Source organism: Punctularia strigosozonata, assembly GCF_000264995.1.
Source record: "Punctularia strigosozonata HHB-11173 SS5 unplaced genomic scaffold PUNSTscaffold_6, whole genome shotgun sequence".
In the NCBI taxonomy this organism is placed as follows: Eukaryota; Fungi; Basidiomycota; class Agaricomycetes; order Corticiales; family Punctulariaceae; genus Punctularia; species Punctularia strigosozonata.
Window position 1 is genome coordinate 1,603,631 of NW_006767438.1, and position 17,975 is coordinate 1,621,605.

General features: G+C 51.6%; 7 protein-coding genes across 7 annotated transcripts; 2 read left to right on the top strand and 5 right to left on the bottom strand.

Moving 5' to 3' along the window:
- Positions 1-831: 831 nt before the first annotated feature.
- PUNSTDRAFT_68119 (uncharacterized protein) lies at positions 832-1,637 on the bottom strand (the record flags this gene model as incomplete). Its single annotated transcript, XM_007383845.1, has 2 exons — positions 832-1,414; positions 1,474-1,637. The coding sequence occupies 2 exons, from the start codon at positions 1,635-1,637 to the stop codon at positions 832-834; spliced, it is 747 nt and encodes a 248-aa protein (XP_007383907.1).
- A 758-nt stretch (positions 1,638-2,395) lies between these two features.
- Positions 2,396-4,565, top strand: PUNSTDRAFT_102757 (cytochrome P450; the record flags this gene model as incomplete). Its single annotated transcript, XM_007383846.1, has 9 exons — positions 2,396-2,517; positions 2,568-2,982; positions 3,033-3,255; positions 3,308-3,569; positions 3,624-3,711; positions 3,769-3,940; positions 3,995-4,128; positions 4,180-4,311; positions 4,372-4,565. Exons 1-9 carry the CDS (start codon positions 2,476-2,478, stop codon positions 4,563-4,565), a joined length of 1,662 nt encoding a protein of 553 aa, XP_007383908.1. The 5' UTR covers positions 2,396-2,475.
- A 402-nt stretch (positions 4,566-4,967) lies between these two features.
- PUNSTDRAFT_134378 (cytochrome P450) lies at positions 4,968-7,204 on the bottom strand (the record flags this gene model as incomplete). The annotated part of the gene is made up of 9 exons (XM_007383847.1): positions 4,968-5,164; positions 5,231-5,725; positions 5,779-5,857; positions 5,946-6,173; positions 6,227-6,259; positions 6,313-6,445; positions 6,502-6,685; positions 6,742-7,084; positions 7,142-7,204. The coding sequence occupies 9 exons, from the start codon at positions 7,202-7,204 to the stop codon at positions 4,968-4,970; spliced, it is 1,755 nt and encodes a 584-aa protein (XP_007383909.1).
- A 447-nt stretch (positions 7,205-7,651) lies between these two features.
- PUNSTDRAFT_52550 (uncharacterized protein) lies at positions 7,652-8,672 on the bottom strand. The gene is made up of 2 exons (XM_007383848.1): positions 8,466-8,672; positions 7,652-8,436 (listed from the first exon to the last, which is right to left on the bottom strand). Exons 1-2 carry the CDS (start codon positions 8,596-8,598, stop codon positions 8,297-8,299), a joined length of 273 nt encoding a protein of 90 aa, XP_007383910.1. The 5' UTR covers positions 8,599-8,672; the 3' UTR covers positions 7,652-8,296.
- Positions 8,673-9,068: 396 nt separating this feature from the next.
- On the bottom strand, positions 9,069-10,398 carry PUNSTDRAFT_52551 (uncharacterized protein). Its single transcript, XM_007383849.1, has 5 exons — positions 10,368-10,398; positions 10,204-10,310; positions 9,947-10,143; positions 9,368-9,898; positions 9,069-9,301 (listed from the first exon to the last, which is right to left on the bottom strand). The coding sequence occupies exon 4, from the start codon at positions 9,863-9,865 to the stop codon at positions 9,395-9,397; it is 471 nt and encodes a 156-aa protein (XP_007383911.1). The 5' UTR covers positions 9,866-9,898; positions 9,947-10,143; positions 10,204-10,310; positions 10,368-10,398; the 3' UTR covers positions 9,069-9,301; positions 9,368-9,394.
- A 2,236-nt stretch (positions 10,399-12,634) lies between these two features.
- Positions 12,635-14,344, bottom strand: PUNSTDRAFT_68103 (delta-12 fatty acid desaturase protein; the record flags this gene model as incomplete). The annotated part of the gene is made up of 10 exons (XM_007383850.1): positions 12,635-12,757; positions 12,810-12,877; positions 12,927-12,975; positions 13,029-13,184; positions 13,241-13,396; positions 13,457-13,681; positions 13,731-13,781; positions 13,835-13,908; positions 13,969-14,224; positions 14,282-14,344. Coding segments are annotated over 10 exons (1,221 nt in total), but the record flags the coding sequence as incomplete, so codon positions are not given.
- A 723-nt stretch (positions 14,345-15,067) lies between these two features.
- PUNSTDRAFT_67412 (uncharacterized protein) lies at positions 15,068-16,635 on the top strand (the record flags this gene model as incomplete). Its single annotated transcript, XM_007383851.1, has 9 exons — positions 15,068-15,249; positions 15,327-15,378; positions 15,430-15,483; positions 15,537-15,631; positions 15,684-15,883; positions 15,935-16,094; positions 16,148-16,289; positions 16,342-16,516; positions 16,571-16,635. Coding segments are annotated over 9 exons (1,125 nt in total), but the record flags the coding sequence as incomplete, so codon positions are not given.
- Between the last annotated feature and the right edge of the window lie 1,340 nt (positions 16,636-17,975).

Genomic DNA, 17,975 nt, shown 5'->3' on the forward strand with positions numbered 1-17,975 from the left:
AACATTGCTCCTATGTGTATGGAGTTGTTATCTTATCTTATCGTATAAGCGCCCAAAAATCCACCCAAATGCGGCAACTGTCATTACGCAGAGAAACCAAAGCGCAGTAGACCATACGATTACGTAACTGATTGTTATCAAGTCAGCGCTGACTTCGGCAACTCGGCAAACAGACGGATAACATTCGGAACTGATACTATCACATGATGTAAGCGATCCCACACCTACTATGTCACGCTGCTGCGTCCCATCTAAAACTAGCGCTCGTCCGTCCGATTAACGCGGATAATCACGCTTTATCACGCTTTTGTAACGTTTTGGCTGGGGTCACATCCCTGTCACTGTGACGAGGCCCATGCGCAAAAACCAACTCCCTCCTTCGGGGGAGTCGGAACCTATGCAAGGCATACAATTCCCCTACCGCACCCCCACATGAGCGAGTATAGTGGCACGCCGTATTGAGAGCTCGCCGTTGAATAATTCTCGGTATTCAAATTACACATCTCCAGTAACCTTGTGCGCCGAAGTTATGTCAATCGGAGAAAGCTATAGAGATAAAACGAGGGCGTCAGTCGCAAATATTTGCGGAGTTATTGCTCATACGTAACCTTTCCGTCTTCGTCATGTTGAAAGCGGTTCATCTCAACCTGAACGTTGATCCCTCGCGGTCGAGAGTCAGAGGTAGTGATCGTGTTGGATCCCGATGCTTGCAAGCCGGTAGAGATGATCACTCCAGAGGAGTTCCCATTTTTAAGAGACGCGCGACCGTTGAGGCTGTGATATCGAGAAAAATATGTCAGTATGAACATTCATGCGCAGGACACTGACAACTCACAATACAAGCAAACTGTTTGAGTAAAGCTTTGCGTAGAAAAGCAGGATTCCAAGCCAAATCGCATTGTTAGGCATTGATACGGTGCAGGCAAGCATGAGTATTGATGCGACGCTTGTGACCGCTCCAGTCTCGACAGTCCACAGGATTAGCTTGTCAAGGACAAGTCTCGTATTGCGAAACCTGCTGCGTCTCCGGCGCAAGAGTAAGATAAGGGACATCGCGTTGTAGGCGTCGAGCGCCATGGTGTTGGCGATCGCCAAATTCATCAGCCACCTATACTGCTGAACAAATTCCGGGAGAAGTCCGACTCGCATTGAAGTGACTGTGAGAGCGATGGCCAGAGCGAGTCGAAAAACGGAAAGAATCCAGCCAGGAAGGGCGATGACAATCTGCGACGATACAACGCGGATGCGCCATGCAAAGAATGACTGGACGGCGCATCCGACCACACCGGATAGGAAGACGCATGTAGCGAGATCCCATGGGACGAGGAAGAGCTTGAGAACCTGTCCAAACTCCGTGATAGTAGCACCATAGAGGTAAGACCAGCTGAGAGCCGTATGGAGAGTCTCCGTAAGCCTGAAAGACAAATAGAATGTCAGACTCGTATTGATCGTACTTCAATGAAGCGTCCATACCACACAAAACCGACCAATATCTTGATGTACACCTTGTCGCGCTTGAAATGCTCGGAAGCTACGTAAATGTATGTTTGCATGGTCATAACGCCGAACAGCACTGTGGAGATGAGGATTCCGATCTCCAGAGCACCAACGGATGTGTCGAGGAGAGACGGTGCCATGTCTGTGCTATGCTGAGCTTGTTCCGATGACCTCTGGGTGCTTCGAGCTAGTTCGCAATTGTTCCGGTGGTGTGAGGCCGGGCCAATTCTACGTATAGAGGAGATCATCTCCTAAAGTACCAGAAGAACAGTCAATACTGCGCCAGCGTCAAGGGGCTTCCTTTTGATGTCCGTGTTGGTACTTGCTAAAGCAGGGGTATAGAGATTCTACTTAGTGTAAGCTTGATGATCAAGATTTCTCCGTACGCTGTCCATGTGGATGCTATGTACCATGATGAAACGTAGCTTTACACAATGCAGGCGCATGCTGGAAACCATGTACACCGATCATTGCAGAGCGCCCATATTCGCTATCATGGTGGGCGATTGTAGGCCAGATCGTGTGAAGACCATGCTGTCCATAACTCAATGAAGCACGATGTCCGGAGTGTTCTCGGAGTGAAGCGCGTATCAGCATGGGATACTTTTCAGTCTAGTGTTTCCTCAGCGCGCCCAGAGCGCGCCACATGATTTGGAAGTTCGGAGGATCAAGATCCGGCGTCCAGATTGATGTGCAGGGGCGGGACTTGATCTGATCTGACTCTGAGTCCGCTGGCGTTGCTTCAGGCCGTGTGTGCGCTTGTGGGTGACCGAACGGACTGAAACAAGACGCCGATGGTGCCAACGAAGCCTGTGACAGGCAGCGCGGGAAGGTACATAAATTGAACCTACGTCGCACAGCCATCCGCATCGGTCATCCCGGCTTCCCAGCCATTGCTCTGGCCTCAAGTCAAGCCCCACGAAGCGGGCGCGCTCTCTCCTTCGACAACAACCAGATAGACCTTCGTACCTCAGGAGGATGGCCGCAAACCCAACACCACTTGCTCTCTCCACGGGTCTGGTGAGAGCATCTCGTGCAGCGCGTGCAACGCTGAACCTAGCCTGATGTAGTTGACATCGTTCGCATTCCGGCGCTTTGAGCCACGGCGTCCACTGTTCATTTTTTCGCTGCTGTTCATCCCGCCGCTTTTCCTCGCTGCCATTGCTTCATCCGGTTTGGGACCCCTTCAACGCGTGCAAACAGTAGCCAAACATGTCGTGCTACATCTTGCATCTCTCGTCATCTCCACCGTCGCGTATCGCGTTTCACCTTTCCATCCCCTCGCAAAATACCCAGGTCCTTGGAGATGCAAAGTTACGCGTCTATGGGCGCTGAAAATCGCCAATGGGGGTAATCAGCACCGTTACTACCACGCCCTCCATGAAAAATTTGGGCCGGTAGTGAGGTCGGGTCCGAACCATCTGCACGTACGCGATCGAAGCGCCATACCTATAGTTATGGGAAGAGAATTTCGCAAGGGAGGACGTACGCACAGTTTATCTCTGTACAATTACCCCCGCCTGACTGCGCTACAGGTTACGAGTCTAATCGCCTTCCCGGCTCGCAAGGCGCGCTGCTCACCATCTCCGATCCACATCTCCATTCGCAGAGAAGGAGAATATGGGAGCGAGCGTTCACACCCACCAATATCAAGGAATATGAAGAGGTGGTCCGACGGCGAGCAAATGAGCTTGTGAAACAGCTTCGGAGTAAGAAGGGTTCCGCGTTGGACCTTAGCTCGTGGATAACCTACCTTTCGTGAGCTGTCTCTCCATAGCGCCTTTGAAATCTCGCTGAATTGATCTCACAGGTTTGATGTGATGGGCGACGTAGCGTACGGCGGCCTATTCAATCTTGTATCTGATGGAGGGGACAAGTTAGGCTTCATTGCGCGCATGAACCACGGTGTCAAGCAGCAAGAAGTCGCCGGAACCATCGAATGGCTGGCGCCGTTTGTGCTCTGGCTTCCGCAAATCAAGGCCGCCAGCGCTCGCATGTATGCAATGGGCCGCCGGGCACTGGATGCACGCATGAAACAGGGCACAACTCGGAGGGATCTATTCTATTATCTTGTGCGTTCTAACTTCTGTTATTTCTTGAGACTTGGTTCCGACGCATATCGTCAGCTGGACGAGGACAAAACTGGAAACGGAGGCGCAGAGCCTCTGAACGATGTGACGCTGATGGTAGAGGCCAGCTTTGCTATCGTCGCAGGTTCTTTACAATCGTCTGGTTCTTCACATCGCTCCTAATACGAGTGAACGCTCCCAGGCTCTGACACAACTGGGACGGCGCTCTCCAATGCCTTCTACTATCTACTCACTCATCCACCCGTGTATCGTCGCCTGCAAGGAGAGGTCGACGCGGCCTACGCAAACTCTGGAGACGGCGAAAACGTGGATCCTGCCGTCCTTTCCGAAATGCCATACCTGAACGCGGTGATGTACTACATCCTCGCTCGTTCTCAGGGACCTCATCGAGCTCTGACTCCGCACAGTAACGAGACGCTCAGGATGCAGCCTGCACTGCCTAACGGTGTTCAGCGGCGCAAGCCCTTCGGCAGCGGAGATATCACGGTTGGGGCTTATCGCATTCCTGCTGGAACTACGGTGCAGATTCCTAGCTACTCCAGTAAGTCGTCCTTGGAGCTAGCATGCACCGTACCCCCTGACGTCAAATCAGTTCATCGTGACCCGAGATACTTCTATCCAGAACCAAATACTTTCATTCCGGAACGATGGATCACTGGTGCCGATATCACAAAGGCGCATGGTTTCGCACTGGATAAGGACGCTTACATCCCGTTCAGCTACGGTAGGCGCCTATTCGCTTGCTCAAATACTTGAATAATGCGGACGGTAACTTGTGTTGTAGGTGCGACCAATTGCGTTGGTCGTCCTCTCGCCCTCCTCGAGCTTCGTGCCATCATTGCGACATTGGTACATCTGTTCGATTTTACTCTAGCCGAGAACGAGGGATGGTCGAAGGATAACTGGGAGAAAGATCTCAGGGATGCGTTCGTGCTACTGAAAGGCCCGTTGATGGTCACTGTTCGGGAGAGGCTCTGAATTCATTTGTGTACTATGTGCCGGCGTCCCTGCGAACATCTGTGACAGTGGTCTGGTAAACTGTATAGTTATGTACTCCACGACTCGTTTCTTCTTGTTGCTGCTCGTGACCTTACAACCAGACTCCATACCTGGTGCGGAAATCCAATGGAAACCGGGCGCGCCATCACAATGCTATACGAGTGCCTCGTTGACATGATACGTAACCTGATATTACGGCTATTACGGCACTGCACCGTAATGTACATGGCAATAAAGACGGCTCGATGGCCCCAAATACGAACCTGCCCAGACCAGACCCGCCAATATTAATATGTTCGCATTGCGATTCCAACTTGCAAAGGCTCAGCATCATGATCATGATTACATGCAATCGACCGTTGGAGCAATGATCTCGCCTGCTCAATCGGTATCTCTCCGTTTCGCACAGGCCATTAAGGGTACGCCCAGCCCTGTCGTCCTGCGATTGTAGATCCGCTCGCGAAACTCCCTCGCGTCGAAATCAGCCGGTAGGCTCATGTCGTACGCGAGCAGCAGACGCGCGAGGACGTAGCGCATCTCGTAGTATGCAAACGTCTTTGCGGGGCACACATAAGTTCCTGAGAATGACACGCGAACACCGTTAGTATGACCCAAACAGTTGCGACGAGCGTTTGGACGCGCACCGGCTGTAAAGGTAATCAAAGCCTTCCGATCTGTTTCAAATCCTGCCGCAAGCGCGTCTTCTGCCCACCTCTCGGGTACGAACTGGTCCGGCATCGGAGAAAAGCTCTCCGCTGAAGTTTGTACGGAGTGAGCTGCGATCGCGACGACAGTCCCTCCAGGAATAAATACCGATCCAGACGGCATATGTGCGTCCTCCAAGATGGCACCGTGCGGAGGCGTGATGCGCGGGTTGAAGAAGGGCGTTCCCAGTCGGAGAGACTCGTTCACAGCACCATTTAGCAGCGGCAGGGACGCAAGAAATGAAGGGTTCAGGTGATCGTGTAAGGAAGTGTCGCTCCCAGGCACCAACCCACGAGCCGTGTTTGAAGATTCGTCAAGATGAATCGCATGCTTCAGCGAGTGGAATAGCTCGGATTGCAACTTGTTCCAGTACCCCGGGGAGGAGAGGACGAAATATAGAGCGAGCGAGATGGAGAGCGACGTATTGTCAGAGCCTGATTCATCGATGCATGAGCACTCAGCACGCCAGCCGCAACGGTGTACGCACCTGCCTCGATTGCCACCAGGGCGTTCACTTCCAAGTCCGTCTTCGTCATCTGCCTACGGCTTTGCGGGTGTCCTTCGAGCTATTCAAGGGCATGATAATGTTAGCTCGTGTCTTGTGGTGCCACAACGCAGGAGACTGCACATTGATGTCATGATGCACATCCTCACCCAGTATCCGCTGATGTCTCGGATCGAGATCTCATGCTTCCTCCCTGCGTTGATCCGAGCCTGCATCATATTGCCAGCTTTCTGGCGCAGTTGGTGAAGATGAGAAGAGAAAGGTAGATGCCATAGTATGTCGAGTAGCCACGGCATTTGCCCGAATGAGTCGACGATGGCCATGGCCTCCTTTCCGTTGTCAACGAGAGATTCAAGGTCGCCGTCGCGCATTAACTCCTAGGAGAGCCGGTGATATGCAATACTGGAGCCAACATAGTATAAGCACGCACGAGTTGACTTGAACCGCCAAACACAATCTCCCCCTGTAAATAGACGTTTTATTCAGTCGCAGATCACTCAGCGGTTTTCTAATCACCATGAAGTCATACGACCAGTGCGATACGCATTCACTCAAGTTGACTCGCCCCGTCAGGGGTTGTAGACGACGAGATATACATGCAATAAGCTCGTTTGTACGGCGTTCGAGGGGTAAATAGAAGTCCTGCACCCTACATGGCGACCTTTGCGTAAGCGATTCTCTCAGAGATAGAGCGATATAACATACCCTTTAGTGAGAGCTTGGCCCCACACGTAGCGCAGCTCACTGTGTATTTTCTTATCGCGCGGCTTGAAGAAAAGCGACTGGGCATCGACGTGACCCGGAATATCGTACGCGTACGACTTTTCCCATCCGCCGGCGTAAACTAACGATTGTGCGGCAGGAGAGCAGATCGATAAGAAGTTGGGACCTAAGCGCAAACGGTTCAGCTAGTACTATGCAGAGGTCATGGGTGGGAGTACTTACCTATCCGTACAACTCGTCCGTATCTTGCGTGCAGTCTCCCGATGACGATATGACGTCTCCCACTCAGGCTTGCCAGCACAAGCGCCAAGTCGGACATTTGCCATAGTAACGGGCCTCGGAACCGGTGGAGGGAATGAAACGGACTGACTCTCCAGGAAACCGTGAACAAAATCGCTCCGAGGATGTGAAGGAAGAACAGGCGCAAGAAGCAGAATGATGATACGTTTCCAGGACGGTCGCGATTCTCCACCAGCGCGAGGGCGAGAGACAGAGTTATTATTGCGAGGAGGGCGTGATCGCCTCTCAGCCGGGTGCGCTTCAGGTGCAGAATTGCGCAAGTGAGCTGAGTCGCATCGTTAGCTATGGGTGAAGCACGTAGTGGGTCGGCTATAGGACTGACAACTCCAGATGACAGCGCCAGCGCCATCACGATGTTGTCCATCCGATCGATGGATACTGGCATTGCGGATGTTCAGGGGGGGAGGAGGGTTGGAGGTTTGCCTTCCCTGCGTCTGTCTACCCCGAAACGAGATCATCGCATGCGAGGGCGTGGTAACCGGTCAGACCCACATTGTGACAGACTGTAATATGAAACGGGCAATGGTGAAGCCCGTCGAAGTTGAAAAAAGCATCATTTGTTTGCAGGGTGTTTCTTGCGTCGTCTTTGGATTATTGGCCGGTAACATGCAAGCTCCAAGTTTCAACGTGTCCGAAGCACCGGAGATTCAGACTGCTTCCGCGCGTGTGAAGGCCTGGGCGTTGTAAGAACGTCCGGCATGACCAAAGGGAGTGAGTGCGGCTGCAGCCAAATTTGTCGGACTGGTGAGATCCTGTGTCACGCCTTCGCTCAGACGAGGAAAGGCCCTACCTGCTTTTCTGGCACTGATGAGGAAACCTGGGCGCTCTGTGCCACACATACACGCTGCGCCCCACGCCGCGATGGTGTTGTCCGCCGAGATAGAGGAAAATACAAGATATCGGTGGCCCTAACTTCTGTAATGCAGTCACAATGACGGGCAAGCAGTGGGCACCGAGTTGCAGGTGAAACCTATCCGATCTACGCCCATTTCCATTGGCATTCCTAGAGACTCCCGTCATTGCTGTCCATCCCCCGGAAGATCGAAGCTATCACGCGCTCAAGGCAATACCATTTCGGTCCGGCGTTCCCATTAGCGAGGATCGCGCCCCGTATGCGCGCCGTACCCCATCATCGATTCTCTAGGGTGTTGTGGAGGTGGGCCATCGGTAGTCTAAATTCTTCGGTAATTCCAGCCGTGTACGTGAATCAGAAGGATGGGTCGGTGGCGACCTTTCTTTGCGGCTTGTGCTTTCGAGAGATATTCTCAGTCCTCACTTCAACGACGCACATTCTCACCGGGTTCATTTCTGGACAATTTTCGTCGAGAACATCCCACCCACGGCGATCAAAAGTCAGCGGTGGGCCGGACCCAAACGGAGTGGATTGCTGCTCGCTCCCTCGATGAACCCCAAGCCACCGAAGCTTTCGCGCCCAAGTGAACAACTGTCAGCGCGAGTGAGTCGTCGCAGCCACTGTTCAAGCTGCGACGCCTCCGCTCTTGTCGAACAAGCTCAGATCGATCTCTAATATTGTGCGCAAGATAGTAGCCTCCGTCGCGAGACGCACAAGTACACCGATCATCAGGTCTCGCTGGTCTCGCGTAATGTGAAGGATCTCTCGGGGGCTTGGGCTTGAATGCTCGAACGCAGCTGGCAACTGCGACGATCAGAACCTGTGGTAACAGAGGCTCCGATTACGCTGTGCACCCCTCTAAAGGAAGACTCAATAAAGCATCCAGCAAGGTCAAACTGGTCCCATGCCCTGATTACGGCTTTCATCTCAATGCGCGGGCCGCCAACGCGCACACTAGCGCCCCATCGGGGAACCTTACGGATCACACACTCACACTCACTCTGACCGCCTTGCTAAGTCTGGCTGACGCGGTGAGGGTAACGCTGATTGACAGCGAACGGTCGGAACGGAGCGCACTCCGTCGGGTCCGCTGGCATGCGTTCACGGGTGGGCCGCGACACAGACCAAAGCAATGCACTCGCCTGCCATGCGTCGATCGTCTGTTCTGTGAGGGCATAGTCTGTTCTGTGAGGGCATGATAAGTCTCATGGCTGGAATGGATCATGGACTGGCTTACAGCACCGCAGTTCGACCGTGGAGGCGAAGTTAGACTCGTCACCGGACGTTACATAGACGACGATGGCTCCAAGCGCCGGATTGGCAGAACCAAGAGGTTTGACCAAAGTCCAAGCGATCGAACTTCGACTTGGTTACGACGCCCGCGGGGGCAGGGTTCCTTGGAGGTGGTGTTTGGTGGGACTAGCTGGTGCAGATGTAGAGGAGAGGCGTGTCTCGATAGTGCCGACGGCAGCATCTTTGGCTGGCTGGTCGACGTGTGGTGCGTTGGCCGATGGGGCGATAGGTACATACGCCATAGAGGCGAGTCCTGATCGTCACATCGCACGTTCGGAACCCCTCGCCGTCGGACAAAAGAAGTCGATGGCAGGAGTGGCGTTGTGGTGACAGAAGCTACAAGAAGGAAAAGGAGTAAAGTTAATGACCACGGCATATGACGAGGAGTAGATGAAAACGTACCTGAATAGAGTACCCCGCCGTCGTGGGCTAACAAAGGTTGAGATGAAGTAAGAAGACTGGAACGCTGTCGCTATAACCAGTCGGTCGAAAGGTTTTCCATCGTTCATGGTTTCCAGGACATGGAGATTGCGGGAGACGTTCCGGAGATAACGCAAAATCGAGGATGATAGAGGAATCTCGGGAACGGCATCGTGGGTATGCCCGGTCTGCGCTCCGGCGGCCTCTTTGTTCCAATACGACAGCCGATGTCGACCTTCGAACACCTAATCGTGCGCTGGTCGTTGAGTGTGACGGGGCCAGGGAGAATGCGAGCAAGTCATTGAAGTGGTACTTGTCCTGGTGAACCGATAGTTGGGCGAGGTAAACCATTTTCGAAGTTAATTCAAGTGCAGTAGGTGGCGAGGAACGTCGAATAAGGGAGAGAGAACCGCGCTCTTCCTCGTGAGGATGGATACTGGCTTGATGGTAATGACCGCCGAACCCGTGATGTCTGTACATGGCGTTACGAGGGCCAGCGTGTAAAGTACGAAGCTATGAGTACGTTCAGCGAGGGAACATGTGCGAGCAAATTGCACGCACTCAAAACCGTTCAACGGTGACTTCTCCACAAGCTGCAGTAGAAGAGCTTCATAGAATAGTGGTTCAGAGCGAACCCGGATGTGGTTCGCCTGCGTAGAGACGGTCTTGCGTCTGAACACGTCCCGTTATTTGGAAGACGGTAGTTTCAAGATGTTGAGAGACGTCGTATCATTGCATAACGTGAGCGTGGTCGCGTACTGAGCACAAACAATAGTTAGCCTAAGTTGCGATAGCAACGGATCCGTTGCAATACATACGAAAGGTTAAGACGGCAAGGACAATGGCGCGCAAGAAGGCAGTCGCGCGAGCTCGCTAGTCTTATCCTGTACGAATGATGCATCTCGACAGAAGAGCAGCGATTTACCTGATAAAAAAAACACGAGTCAGCACTATGCGATACAATGACGATGGATTGGCTCACTATAGCGCGTTGAGCGTTCATTTTATTGTTGCGAGTTTTGAAGACGGATGATTTGGCGGTGTGTAGAGAATGTCACGGGTACAAGATGGACGTTGTTGGCACACGAGAACGTCCAGGAGTTCATCTTGCAGCGGGTGTGGGCACAGCCGCTATAGACGCACATCCCTTCTTCCGTCCTATCCTGCATGGGCAAGCCCAGGCAGGTGTGTGACTCTACCAGGGCCCGTGCCCCTGATCCTGGCGAGAGTAGCATCCATCCTGTTCGCGCGAGTAGAGCCGAATTGTCATAGTTTGGTGAAGCTGGGCGTTGTTGACATGGCGGTCGGTCAAAAAAGGCGGCTTGAATATTGGACACGTGATTTTGGATTACGCAATCGACGCGTCTCTTGAGTCTCAGCCAGTCGAGGGCGCCTCATCGCAGCGTTCATAATGCGCATTCATCACCGCCGATCTAAGTAATGAGATATAACGCTTGCTTCATTCAAGGCTATTCAGAGTAACGTAATCTTGAATCAATAGTAGGAAACGAAAATGCGTTCCAAACCAAAAGGTTCGGGCGACTCGCAGCCCAAGAATTGACGCGCTTGCGATGGCGGACTCCACCAGCCATACGCTAAGCGTGTCCCTGACGACCGGAGCACTGAATCCGAGCGACCTCCTGGCGATCCCGAGAACGTCCCTATGGGCGGGACATGTGTCGTGTTTCATCGTCACACACGCCCATCGCTTCGGTGCGAGTTGCTTGTGCGTCGCTCGCTTTCTTACTCGCTGACTTTCTCACTCGCTCGCTTTCTCACTGGTGGGTGTCACGCGTCCTATTCTGCTAGTATACAGTCTCCCAGCTGGATAATGGCACGATGTCAATGTTCACAACGGAATACTTGCGTTTGGTCGGCTAGAGAGGAATCGTGTTGCAAATCGCCTTAGCAGCATCGAGCGAGCATCAAGATTTGCAAGTAAGTATTCCAAGGATCGCCGAAGTCTTGCATGGATGTAGGTGAGGTCTTTTACTAGAACTACAGGACCAGAAAACAGCGAGTGATGACCACCATAACTGACATGCGTACCAGATTCCAGAACGAATGTCGCGGTCGACTTCCACATAGGCGCTTCAAGACGAAAGGAGCTCGTCTCCTGATTACGTGTCCTGTGCACATTCGCCTTGTGCCTCACTGACAGCAGAGGTATCCCGGTGTCCCTACATTCGCATCACAAGTGTCTGACTGCATCGTCATCCACAGTTCCGGTGGTGATATGTCGTCTAAGGATATATTCCGCGTATCGCAGGCTAGCGCACAAACTTCATCACTCGAGACTCTTTTGTGGGCAAGACAGTTCGAATGCCCCGGTCGTACGCTCTCTTCTCTACACGGAACGTTTGAGCTGATCTCGAAGCGTGCTGCAGGGGCAGCATCATGTTCGTCGGGTCGGTTAAATCCGTCCTCATTGCTTTGACATGGGCTGGACAAAAGTTCCTGTGGGCCTCGTTTCATGGTTCTCGATATGTTTGCCGATCAGATGGGCACTTTCCTGTAAGCTCTACATCTTCTCATTCCGGCCCGCACTGACTCGACGACAGAGCACGGACGATAGCCAGGAAAGTCTAGATTGAATTCGCTATTCCTCCTCACACACGGCCCGAGGTGCAGCCTGAGTGCGGGCCCTTGGAGGCGCTCTTTTGTATCGGTCTGCCATCGTCGGAATGCACGAGTCCTGAATTTACCCCTTGTCCATTGGACTTTACGCCTCTCACTCCCCTCGAAACTCGTTTGCCGACGAGATAGTGCGATTGGACTGGATGAACCTCTTCGTCGTCACACCAAACGTTGAGAAGACGTTCTGTAAAATCTATATGACGTTCGTTGAGCGTTCAACATTGGCGCTCCGAACTTGGGCTTAGGCCAGACCGAGATTCCTTAGGACCTCTCTTCAAGTTCCCATACACCCTGTGGTGAACTTGCGATGTATTCAGTTCCACCAAAATTGCAGGATGACTGCTTCTTTACGACCATCGTAACTATTTCACAGACGCTCCAATATTCCAATCCAACCCCAGAATATGTCTTTAACCTCCCAGAATCCCGTTCCGTCTTTCACTGGCTCTCTTTCGATGCTCTCTTCCAGAATGTTCGATCCTGCTCAGCCATACAGCTCAGTCAAACAACGTGTGTTTCATTCTCTCGCAGAGTCGACTCGTAACTGAAGCCAGACTGTCAGCGCTAAGCCGGACGTATTTTCATGGCTTGAAGCTGGTACATGCCGGTCAGCTAATCCTCTGGAGCCAATTGTCGCGCCGCTTCTCCCCGCGAGTTCTTGTAGAACACAACATTCCCCTCGTCCTCTACGAAATAGCATTGCGTGAATGATCGATAAAGCACGCGGAAGCAATTCTACGGTGTATTAATCGATTGTGGATCACGTCAATGTTTCGGGCATGCGCACCGTTGAATCGTAGTTGTATTCATCCTTGAGTACTTCCTTCAATTTTTTGGTTACTTGGGGCTGATTATCTGCGCGAGATTGAGACATGCCATTTGAATGTGCACGCCCGAGACTGACAGAAAGGGATGTGCGAGAATAGATGATGTGCGGTATGATTGTGCGAGGCCTGCGGCGTTGATAAGCACTCGTCCCACAGAAACAATCGCCGCGAGTACGTACATTATGAAAGAAGAACCTGTCTATCCAACCCAGTGTCAGTCGATCAACGGTCGCCAGTGCCCCTCGCATGAAAGACCATTTTCCTCCACGATAGTAAGGGATTGTGGGATCGGAATGTTGCAAAAACGTAAGCATGACAATCCAATGGTTACTGAGCTATTACTTGATAGTCGATGTTGCGAGCAGCATTGGGGTGACATTAGAATGCTCACCAGGTACGGTACGACATAATCGACTAGAAATGCGGACCAGCCACAGCATTTCGCATACGTCAGTAGTACAACGCACATGGTCGCGATTCCGACATCGGAGATAATGATCAGCCTTCTCTCTGAAGGTTTGAACAGCGGGGAAGACGGGAGGTAATGCTGCACCCAGTTTAGTCAGCGATATCATATACGATGAGATGAATGAGACGCGGTACTGACGTTGGTTCCTCGTGGATATCTGAGAGACCCTCCGGCATTGATGGACATGTACAGCTGCAATCCAAGGAGCTGTGTCACGAGCAGGTTGATCAAAACGTAGATAGGTGTTTCCTCGAGTATCTCCTTGTAATCCGCTGCCGTTATTTCCGACCACGGAGGAAGGCCTAGCTCTGCTCGTGTTCGAGGAACAAAGTTCTCGTCTTTTTTTATCGACCCAGTGGCTTTCTGTTTCGACATGCGTAAGTTCGTTTCAAAAATAGTCATGTGCACCTACGTGATGTGCTTGGTGTGTTGAGCGCCACGAGTAGTACGGGAGTAGTAGACACTAAGCAAGGCATCGAAAAAATGGCCGCGCTTACGAGGAAATGAATGACAAACAGTGTGCAAGAAGTATCCCACCATGTGATTAATCCTTGAGTGGGACGAGATGTTACCATGCCCGGCCTCATGTCCTGCATACGGAAGGAAAAAATGAGAACGGTTTCAGTCGGTCCTCATCTTTTCTACGTCACCTAAGCAGAAGACACCAGTCAAGGCGATTCCTTGCCACCACCAGTAGACCAATAAAGATACGAAATGTATGATCGATGGTATGAGATGATTAGGTTGCTGGCTCGTGTAAGATAGCGGCCAATCATTCACGTAACGGAAAGAAATGTAGAATAAAACTGGGAACGCGATGGTTTGGGCAGTGTAATACAGTCCTTTTGCAGTGGACACTTGATGAAGCTCCTTAGGCATGACAGAGCGGACCTGCTGGATCGTTACCTGTGGAGCTTCAACAACGTTTCGCCCCTCAGCAAATGATGAACTGTAACTACCTACATTTGATGGCTTGAAGTCGCTCTTTGTACGCTTTTGATATTCAGGGGAGTCCTGAAACATAGCTGCGTAGCGTATGGGCGATGAGATAAGACGTGCTCATTCGATGATACCATCTATCTTATGGTAACTTATACTGGTACTGACGGTGTTCGAGGGCCTCGCGGCCGAGCTCCGGTTGCTAGTCACTATCGGAGTCCCGAGATTAGGCATTCGTTTATGAAGCTCAAATGGGTGCGTTACCACGAGCCCGAACAGGATATGGTCAATGGGTCCATGAATAGAGGCCCGCATTCACCTCGTTTCGGACACAGTTTGTACGGGTACCTGTACCGAGTCAAGAAGCTCATGCTACGATCAGAAATCCTCACGAAGATCCCGGAAGACCGAAGACCGATGATAGCACCGTGGCGCATGGCGTGAGACTAAGAATACGAGGGGTTACCCGGGCAGGCTTCCTTTCCGTATCAGCCACCCAGTAGCTATTCTCCATTGCGTCCTCCGCGTACGAAGATGATGTGATGATTATCATCGTCAGGGCGCCCGCCCGCACGATGAGCCACATCGGTCCGAGGCGCACATGGCTCAAAACTGTGCTTCCGTTCTAGCCTACGCTAAATACTGCTCGTGCCCCTCTCTGTATCAGTTGAACGTGTGCTTACTGCTGCCTCGCCACCATCCTTCCGTATCATGAGCTCTACGTCTTGCGTCGCTGTTCGTCATGACTTTGTTCCCTTGCCATGGCACGTGCCGCATATTTTTGATAGTCGTTTCTCACGTTTTTGAAGGACATTGAAGGAAATACGTGAAAGTATTCCGAATGCGTTGTTTAGAAAGAGCACCGGGAGGGCTATCCTATACCTTGTCAGAGATGTAGCTTTCGCCGCTTTATTTGCGACATCAGTGTATCACTTGGATGCCGCTGCATGCCGGGTCGGAGCTGTGAGCATCATAGCCACAATCTCAAGATGGTGCATTTGGGCCCTATAGTATGAGCATCCTGTTCTCGTCCTTTAATATAGTCCCACGTCTAACCTTCTTGTCTTAGTTGGTGGTTCCAAGGTCTCGTCTTCACCCGAATATGGGTCATAGGTCATGAGGTAAATATTTCCCAACATAAATTCTCCATTATCTTCCTAACCTGTACAAAGTGTGGACATTCCGCATTTTCTGACTCCCATACTATGAATAACGTCGTCGGTTTTGTGAGCATACGCCCATAATTGCGCCCCATTGTTTATGACTGCCCTTCCCATAGATAACCCACACCGCATTATGGACACCTTACTTCAGCTGGAAGATATCTCACCACAGGCACCACAGCTATCACGGGTCTATGGAAAAGGATGAGGTGTCCGTGTCAAAATACTCGGATTTCACTTTCCTCTGCCTAACCTCGTCATAGATATGTCCCTAAAACTCGCGCGGATATCGGATTGCCGCCAGCACATCACAGCGCAGATGAAATCGAAGCTCACTTTAGTGATACCCCCATCTATACCATGTACATGCTCATCCGGCAGCAGCTTCTCGGATTTACAACATATCTGATGTTCAATGTCTCGGGGCAGAAGCGATATCCAAGATTTACTAATCATTTCAATCGTAAGATTTTTTGTTCCAGCGGTGATTCAAAATATGATCAATTTTGTTTAGCCGAGTCCGTTCTCTTTACGAAGGAGCAACGCAACGCTGTTATGGTATCCAACCTGGGACTTGCTATCCAAGGTGCATTGTGCTACAATGCCATACAAATCTGGGGAACCGCGGCTTTTATCAGATATTACGGCCTTCCATGGCTGGCAGTAAATCACTGGTGAGGAGATGCACCACCGTCTCGCACTTTTTACGGATATACATGGGTCACAGGTTCATGATGATTACTTACCTCCCCCACACAAACTCAGAAATTCCTCATTACCGAGGAAAGGTGTGGAACTTTCAACGAGGGGCGGCTGCGACAGTGGATCGTAATTTTCTCGGTTTGCAGGGTCGTTTATTTCTGCATGACGTGAGAAATGAAGTCAATTTTCGGAGGCGGAACGATAACAATTGCACAATAGGTTGCTCACTTTCACGTCATTCATCACTTCTTCCCGGCACTCCCTTGGTACAATGGCGAAGAAGCTACTAAATACCTCAAGGACTTTATCGGCAAGCATTACGTCCGACCAGAAGACTCTGTTTTCCGTGTATTATGGAAAACATACAATGACTGTCAGTTCGTGGATGATGAAGGTCGGAGTGAATCTCATTCCGTTCATTTTTGCGGAACACTGAATACAAGCAAAGGCGATATTGTTTTTTACAGAAATCGGCGCGGCGAAGTCATGCGTGGCGTCGCTTTCTCGAAATGAGGCGCATTATCAGTTTGGATGTGCGCATGATCAAGATGAATAGGTCAAGTTTCTAGCTGTGTAACTACGACGATTATGCACTGTACTGTAATTTTACGACCTTAGGTTCGTCCCCTGTCCCCTGGCAACCTGAACTGAACCTAATTTCCCGTGTTGTCCCCTGTCCCGCCACCAATATCCAGGCCTTGAACTGACCGTGGGAACTGTATTTCCTACTGTGAGAATATTGCACACTGACTACAGTCAGTTTGCGAACTTCCCACGGGCCCGAACTTGCAGCTGTCCCCTGTCCCCCCGGGGGCGGACCGAACCTAAGGTCGTAAAATTACAGTATTGAGAAAGGTGGACACGATTATCTGAGAGCTACTACACAATTTTGATGTAGCATCAGCTCTTCGTAACAGTGTCCCCGTACTCGAATAGAGGGAAATTCACTTTGTCAACGATTCAATTCAGACGTGAAGCTTGGCCCTTATGATGGGCTGTGGCGACGACTCAAAGGATACCTAGAGCCGCGCTGTTCCCGGTGATCGGAGCACCAAGCGACCAATCTGAGCTTTCAGAAGACAATACTCCCTTATACAAACATTGAATACGATAGCCGCACATGTAACGAAATGCCGCGATGAATCCGATAATAGATGCTGTCACACCTCTCAATTGACGGAAGTCGACAAACATCACTGTTACCCTACGCTGGATCCGGTAAGTGCCGTCACCTTCAGGAAATGGTGATGCCTGCATCTCTTTGGGGCACTGGCCGGTATCTTGCAGGCTCCAACCCGCCCGAAGCCTCGGAGATTCGGACTGCTTCCGCGCGTGTGAAGACCTGGGCGTCGTAAGTCCAAGGGGAGTGAATGCGGCTGCAGCCAAACTTGTCGGGCTGGTCAAGTAGTTGCCGGAGTCCCATTGTGGTGGTGGCGTGAGATCCTGTGTCACGCCTTCGCTCAGACGAGGAAAGGCCCTACCTGCTTTTCTGTCACTGATGAGGAAACCTGGGCGCTCAGTGCCACACACACACACACTGCGCCCCACGCCGCAATGGTGTTGTCCGCCGAGATAGAAGAAAATACAAGGTATCGGTGGCCCTAACTTCTGTAATGCAATCACCATGACGGGCAAGCGGCGGGCACCGAGTTGCAGGTGAGACCTATCCGATCTACGCCCATTTCCATTGCCATCCATAGAGACTCCCGTCATTGCTGTCCATCCCCCGGCAGATCGAACCTATCACGAGCTCAAGGCAATACCAGTTCGGTCCGGCGTTCCAACATTAGCGAGGATCGCGCCTCGTATGCGCGCCGGACCCCATCATCGATTCTCCAGGGTGTCGTGGAAGT

What these genes read in the sequence shown, in the direction of transcription:
- PUNSTDRAFT_52550 (XM_007383848.1), bottom strand. Translation starts at nt 8,598, where the DNA reads ATGAAAGCCGTAATCAGGGCATGGGACCAGTTTGACCTTGCTGGATGC. An exon ending in TCGTCGCAGTTGCCAGCTGC is followed by an intron (nt 8,437 to 8,465) that starts GTTCGAGCATTC and finishes CAAGCCCCCGAG; the next exon opens with AGATCCTTCACATTACGCGA.
- PUNSTDRAFT_52551 (XM_007383849.1), bottom strand. Translation starts at nt 9,865, where the DNA reads ATGTACAGACATCACGGGTTCGGCGGTCATTACCATCAAGCCAGTATC.